Source organism: Plectropomus leopardus, chromosome 4 (assembly GCF_026936395.1).
Source record: "Plectropomus leopardus strain MGB_pleo_1.0 chromosome 4, ASM2693639v1, whole genome shotgun sequence".
In the NCBI taxonomy this organism is placed as follows: domain Eukaryota; kingdom Metazoa; phylum Chordata; class Actinopteri; order Perciformes; family Serranidae; genus Plectropomus; species Plectropomus leopardus.
Window position 1 is genome coordinate 22,097,697 of NC_142179.1, and position 7,596 is coordinate 22,105,292.

Here is a 7,596-nt window from a genome sequence, read left to right on the forward strand (position 1 = left end):
TAGTAATTATCTGTTGCAAACTTCGGAAGGTTACGTTTATGCCAAATTCTCAGAAAAACATCAAGATGATAAAATAATCCAAAATACAAACTCAGTATACTGTATATAACATTTCACCCTTACAACTGTACTTTTTAATTTTTTTTTTTTAATGCATGAAGAGAGATCGGGAGGAAACCGGAGCACTTGGAGTAAACCCGATAAAAGAGTTACATATTAATAACATTTCACAGTGTATTTTGGGTATGGTGGAAACGGGAGCACACCCGACACAACATACCCAAATAACAGTCACAAATGGATCAAATTTTACAATGGTTTTTTTTGTGAGGGAGAAACTGGATCACCCAGTGAAAAACCCTTGCAAATTAAGTCACAAATTACTGAGTTTGGGCTGAGCCCTGAGTGTCCCGAAACCTTAGGAATCTAGAAATTCTGCAGCATACACCCGACCTGCGTGGGGCTGCGGTGACTGGCTGCACAGGGCTGCTGGTGCTGGCCTCTGGCATCATGCCACCTTGCATATGTGGCTCCTGGGCCGAGCAAGCCGAGAATTCCTGCTGTAGGGCGTCAATTTCTGTGGTGGTTTTGTCATTTTTTGCCCTCATTCCTTCACATTTCGCCTCCAGAGCTCTTTCTTTGTCAGCGGTCTTCTGGAGCTTCTGGAGTTCTTTGGAGAGGGCTTTCCATTGGCGTTTCAAGGTCTTTTCCTTAACCTTCAGGAAGTCATACCTGTTGGCAAGAGCTACTTCTCCTTGGAGGCTGCTGCGGAGCTCATCAATCTGAAACTGAAGAGAGCTGTTGCCGTTGCTCCAGGCGTCGATTTCGAGCCTGATCTCGTTGTATGTTTGCTCCACAGCTGCTTCTTTGGAGTGCTCTGCCTGCAGCTCCTGAAGTTGTTTCAGCAGAGTGACATTGTCGCTGGTAAGGACTGTTTTCTTTGCTGCCATGATGTCAACACGTGCCTTGAGATCGCTCAGAATTTTCAGGTTGTCCTTGCAGACCTGGATTTCTGCCGCTGTGGTCTTGTTGCGCTCTTTCAGGTCATTGATGTCTTTTGTCATGTTGTCATGTTCAGTCTTCCAGTCTGGCTCATTTTCAAGCTTGCTGATGAGCTCAGACTGGGTTGTCATCAGGACCCTGTTATCTTCCTGCAGGACTGGCAACTCAGCTTCCAGTTGGATGAGTTTGCTTTTACAGTCCTTTGTCATCTGGAGCTGTTTGGTAGCATCCTGAATTTCCTGCTTCAAATTGATGTTTTGTTGTTTTAGAACATCAATTTTGTCCTGTGTTGTCTTATGCTCTTCCTGACAGATCCTCAGCTCTTCGGATTGTTTCTTGATGCCCTCAAGTTGCTCCTCCAGGGCATCCTTTTCTTTCTCGAGCTTCTTGAGTTCTGTCTTTTTGGCCTTACTGTTTTTCTTTTCAGCCTCGTATTCGTCCCGCAGACTTTCAAAGGGGCTCAGCTTAGACTGGAGGTCCTGAACACTTAGATCTAGAGTCTCACGTCGAAGGTCCAGTGCCTCATTTGACTCCTTTATGGTCTTAAAGTTGTTGTAAATGGTACTCTGCTGGTGCACCTTGTCAGTGAGGAACCGGACCTGTTTTTGCAGGGAGACACAGAGTTTCCTTGCAGATTCCTCTGCTTGGATCTCTTCAAAAGCCTCATCTGAGACTTCACAGTTCTTTAACTGTCTTTTGATGTTGTGGATCTCCTGGTGCAAGGTCACAAGCTGTTCAGTGACGCCCCGCAGGTTCACAGTCATAGCGTTGAAATCATCATCCCCATCTGCCTGGTCCTGGTAGAGGTCCATGTCGACATTGTCTTGTCTTGTCGAGTCCAGCAGAGGCTTGTTGTTTCTTTTACCTCTCATGTTGTGTTCTGTTCAGGCTGGAAGGTTGAAAGTACTTCTGTTTGTCCACAGAAATGTCACTGTAGAAGTGATGCTGAAGAATGCAGCAGTGTAACCTGGATGAACCCTGTCGGTGGTAAGGCAGCCAATAGTTGAATGACAATTTGTCTGTCTGGTGCCAGATAGGTAAGGTTTTGAAATGGTAATAATAAAGATAATAATAATAATAATAATTGTTATTATTGTAGTCTTCATACGTATATCACTCGCTTTTTCATGAGCCAGGTTTGTGTGTTTGCGTTTGCTTTTGGTATTAACCTGGTTTATTAATGGGGGATGATTTGGCCCTTGTTCACCGGTGTCATGATGATTGCCTGTAGCCTGGGCTCAGAAGAAAGGGGTAGGGCTCTGCAGTCTGAGTTCCTCTTGCTGTGGGATCAGACAGGGGATCTCTCTCACCTTGATACTCATCATTTCCTTGCATTCAGGCAGTTATCTGTGCTGACTGTAAATTTCTGTCAAGAGATGCTAACTTGAACTTCCGTGGCAATTTACAGGGTCGATTACTGCCAAAAATCCCACTGTTCATGCAGTGTCATGTGTTCTACAGTATATGTGTCCATTTGTGGTGCATACTCTCCCTGCAAAGATCTCATTTGATGTAGTCATTGTGGTCAAATCTGGCCAATGTTGACATTTGTTCATTTCCTGTGAGACATTTCTGAGCGGAGGCCTCCACTGGCCCAGCACCAGACAGGTTCCTCATTCTGCTCGCAGTCGGTTCATCTCTTTGTCTCTTTGATGTCAGAGTCTCTGTAATAATGTGTGATTAGTTTCTGGAGAGTGTTTCCACCAGTACTGTTTATACAGCTGCTTTACTTAAAATGACCCAGACAATGAACTCTCAGGGCAGTCCTTTACATAGGTTGATATAAAATATCTTTTTCTATTTCAGAGATGACGTTGCATCCAGCTCCACGTTTACCTTGGAGGACAGCGCTATCTGCCTCACTTCAGAGCAGAGCACCATGGATGTGGACATAGACCGCGATGACGGATCCGTTCTTGATGTCTACTTGGTAAGTTGTTTGTGTGTTTAGTAGTTCAGGTCATTGTTGCATTGGGGTCATTCGTGTTTTGTTCTTATAAGATGGTCAGGTATTTATTATCTGTGTTTATGCATGTTTAGCATGTTCACATTAAGGCCTAAACTTAATTGATTATTGCCCTTTTCTCTCATCTCTCCGACAGTGAAAAGTGCTTTACAACCTTCATTTCCTCCTGCCAATCATAAGACAATCTCTGCGCCCCACTGGACAGGCCGCAGTGGCCTTTGACTCCACTTTCAGTGCTGCTAGATCCATGGTGCCACTTGTATTGCCAACACATAAAAAGACTGAGATTTTCCACCGGTTGATAGACTAAACACCAATAGAGTCACAGTGAAGGACTTCTGCAGGAACCATGTGGTATATATCATATAATGTGACAGACATCAGGCTGAACAGAGTGTCGCTTTTTAGAGCATGAGTCAACGCAGTGCCATTAAGTTTTATATATGTATACTGTTTTCATGGCCAACACAAAAATCTGAATATTTACTATATATACTTAGGAGGAGAGGGTAGATGAATTTCTTTAAATGTTTTTTTCTTCTGACCAGAAAGAAATGAAGGAGCCTTTCAAAGTTTTGCGACTACATGAGTTACTCATCAGAAGAAAAACGTTTACAGTGAATTTATGACGGCATCTTTGTCCCTGATGAACAGGGATGTGGTGGTGTAACACAAAGGACACGAGCCAGATTGTAGCCACAGCCACTGCGGATGAGAAAAGACTCATATGAGTAGACATGATGGATTCTGAAGCGCCCGAGGACAAACACAGACTGTGATGTGGTTAAAGTGGCCACCTAATCCTAACTGGGCTGCTATTTGCGCAGCCCTGACTGACAGGAAGCTGAAGTGCTGCTGACGAGCTGCTGCAAAGCGAAGTAAGAAAAGACGGTTACTGGATCTTGGATGAATCACAGAGCGAAGAGACGACGTGCTTGCTCATGATCAAAAGGCACTTTTGACATTGTTTATGATTACTGTAAGAAATATTTTCCTCTGAAGACGTTGCTTAGGTGAATGGGCGACCCGACATAAGCACAGATTTGGATATGTGAATATGCACTTTTTTTTTTTCCCTCTTTTTGGTCTACAGGTGCACACCTCTGTAAGTCATTGATACTATATGTACAGAGACAGTGAAGGAACATTGTAGATCATTTCTGATGTGGAGCTAAAAGTTTGTGAGGTTTGCGTCATGACTGAAGATGCTTTTACTCAGGATATCCTTTGATACTGAATAAGTGTGTCCTCTTCAAGAAGTTATGAGACATGCATCCTACACTTAGAAGCTGTCCGATACCTCTTCATCAAGACCATATCCAACTATAAATGTTGAAATTCATGATCACGTGTTGGTTGAGACCATAATTTATTATGTAAATCTCAATATTTTACCATTTGCTGAAAAATACTTTAATCGCTGAATGTAAAGACAATGCATATTTATATTTAGAAGAGACTATAAATAAACTGCTGAAATTTAACTTAACCTCTAAAGAAGTTCTTCTTTGATCCTGCTGAAGAATATGGTTTTTCAGGTCCAGTTCTGTGGCTGGTTCAGAAAAGTTTCATTCACTGCACAATGGAGACAGAAGTTCATGGCAAGGGTAGACACCTGCATCGAACAAACAGTATTCAGGGCAAAGTTTAAATATTACAGAATCACAGGCTAAACCAATTGGTTGTGGGCTTAGCGACTCAACAGGTGATAATGGTAACAAGAGTGAAGAGGATGCAGAAAATCCAGGACAGACTGTTTAAATGTACAAACATATACGATGATATTCTATTTCACTCTTGGTTCCCCAATCCCTTCAACAACTAAAAGATTGTCTTCCTGAATGAGTAGCTAAAAGAATAACAGGGCTCTATAATTTGGGTCGAAAAACTATCCTATGAACTTTTTACACTATTTTAAACAAAGTGGACATAGATGTCAGCCCTGCGACACTCTGGTGACCTGTCCAGGGTACCCAACCTCTCGACCAGTGACAACTGACCCTGACCCCTTCGATGATATGCTGTGTCTTGATACTCTATGTTATGCTGTTTTGAGGTGTTTTCAGCTGTTTTGGGGACATGTCATATCATGACATTTTTAGCCTTACTGTGGCCGTTTACTCAACTTTCTATGCCATGGCGTTTCTTGATACACTACAGCATACGATTATGCTGTTTGGGGGTGTTTAAAAATGTTTTTGGGACATGTCATTTTTTAAAGTTTTTGCCATACTATAGCCTTGCCTTTTTTGTCATTTTTTCAACATGCATTTTATGGTGTTTTTGGTTGTTTTTGCAAAATTCTATGCTATAGTGTGTCTTGGCACGCTATTTTATGCTGTTTTGGGTTGTTTTTAGCTGTTTTTGGGACATGTCATATTTTGACATTTTTGCCATACTATAGCCTTGCCTTTTGGGTCATTTTTTTGACATGCAATATTATCATGTTTTCGGCCGTTTTATCAACTTTCTATGCTATGGCGTGTCTTTATACACCATTTTATGCTGGTTGGGGGTGTTTGAAAACATTTTGGGACATGTCATATTTTTACATTTTTGCCATACTATAGCCTTGCCTTTAGGGTCATTTTTTAAACATGCATTTTATGGTGTTTTTGGTTGTTTTACTAAACTTTCTATGTAATGGCGTGTCTTTATACGCTATTTTATGCTGTTTGGAGGTGCTTTGAGTTGTTTCTGGAACATCATTTTTTCACGTTTTTGCCATACTATAGCCTTGCCTTTTTTTTTTTATCATTTTTTAAAACATGCATTTTTCTGGTGTTTTTTGCTGTTTTTGCAAAATTCTATGCTATAGTGTGTCTCGGCACACTATTTTGTGCTGTTTTGAGTTTTTTTTAGCTGTTTTTGGGACACATTTTTGCCATACTATAGCCTTGCCTTTTTTATCATTTTTTCAACATGCATTTTTATGGTGTTTTGGTCCGTTTTATCAACTTTCTATGCTATGGCGTTTCTTCATACGCTATTTTATGCTGTTTGGAGGTGATTAAAGACGTTTTTGGGACATGTCATATTTTTACATTTTTGCCATACTATAGCCTTGCCTTTTCGGTCATTTATTAGACATGTAGTATTATGGTATTTGTGGCTGTTTACTCAACTTTCTATGCAATGGCGTGTCTTTATACGCTATTTTATGCTGTTTGGAGGTGCTTTAAGCTGTTTTTGGAACGTCATTTTTTCACGTTTTTGCCATACTATAGCCTTGCCTTTTGGGTCATTTTTTAAACATGCATTTTATGGTGTTTTTGGTTGTTTTTGCAAAATTCTATGCTATAGTGTGTCTTGGCACGCTATTTTATGCTGCTTTGGGTTGTTTTCAGCTGTTTTTGGGACATGTCATATTTTGACATTTTTGCCATACTTATAGCCTTGCCTTTTTTTTTAATCATTTTTTAAAACATGCATTTTTCTGGTGTTTTTTGCTGTTTTTGCAAAATTGTATGCTATGGCGTGTCTTGGCACGCTACTTTATGCTGTTTTGAGTTGTTTTCAGCTGTTTTTGGGACATGTCATATTTTGACATTTTTGCCATACTATAGCCTTGCCTTTTTTGTCATCTTTTCAGCATGCATTTTATGGTGTTTTTGCTGTTTTGCAAAATTGTATGCTATGGCATGTCTCGGCACACTATTTTATGCTGTTTTGAGTTGTTTTCAGCTGTTTTTGGGACATGTCATATTTTGACATTTTTGCCATACTATAGCCTTGCCTTTTTTTTCATTTTTTCAACATGCATTTTTAGGATGTTTTTTGCTGTTTTTGCAAAATTGTATGCTATGGCGTGTCTTGGCAGGCTATTTTATGCTGTTTTAAGTTGTTTTCAGATGTTTTTGGGACATGTCATTTTTTGACATTTTTGCCATACTATAGCCTTGCCTTTTTAGTCATATTTTCAACAAGCATTTTTATGGTGTTTTTTGCTGTTTTTGCAAAATTGTATGCTATGGCGTGTCTCGGCACGCTATTTTATGCTGTTTTGAGTTGTTTTCAGCTGTTTTTGGGACATGTCATTTTTTGACATTTTTGCCATACTATAGCCTTGCCTTTTGGGTCATTTTTTTGACATGCAATATTGTCACGTTTTCGGCTGTTTTATCAATTTGCTGTTATGGCGTGCATTGATACACTATTTTATGCTGTTTGGGGATGTTTAAAGACGTTTTTGGGACATGTCATATTTTTACATTTTTGCCATACTATAGCCTTGCCTTTTCGGTCATTTATTAGACATGTAGTATTATGGTATTTGTGGCTGTTTACTCAACTTTCTATGCAATGGCCTGTCTTTATACGCTATTTTATGCTGTTTGGAGGTGCTTTAAGCTGTTTTGGAAAATGTCATTTTTTCACGTTTTTGCCATACTATAGCCTTGCCTTTTTTTTCATTTTTTCAACATGCATTTTTATGGTGTTTTGGTCTGTTTTTGCAAAATTGTATGCTATGGCGTGTCTTGGAACGCTATTTTATGTTGTTTTGAGTTGTTTTCAGCTGTTTTTGGGACATGCCATATTTTGACATTTTTGCCATAGCCTTGCCTTTTTGGTCATTTTTTCTACATGCATTTTTATGGTGTTTTGGTCCTTTTTTGCAAAATTCTATG

General features: G+C 39.9%; 1 protein-coding gene across 4 annotated transcripts in view; it reads left to right on the forward strand.

Moving 5' to 3' along the window:
• pip5k1bb (phosphatidylinositol-4-phosphate 5-kinase, type I, beta b) overlaps positions 1 to 4,457 on the forward strand; it is a 52,159-nt gene extending 47,702 nt beyond the window's left edge. For all 4 annotated transcript variants that reach the window (XM_088076847.1, XM_088076849.1, XM_088076846.1 and 1 more), the window contains exons 14-15: positions 2,809 to 2,932; positions 3,105 to 4,457. In XM_088076847.1, coding sequence (XP_087932973.1) covers positions 2,809 to 2,932; positions 3,105 to 3,107 — 127 coding nt within the window. In that variant the 3' untranslated portion in view covers positions 3,108 to 4,457. The remainder of the gene's footprint in view (positions 1 to 2,808; positions 2,933 to 3,104) is intronic.
• Positions 4,458 to 7,596: the final 3,139 nt, after the last annotated feature.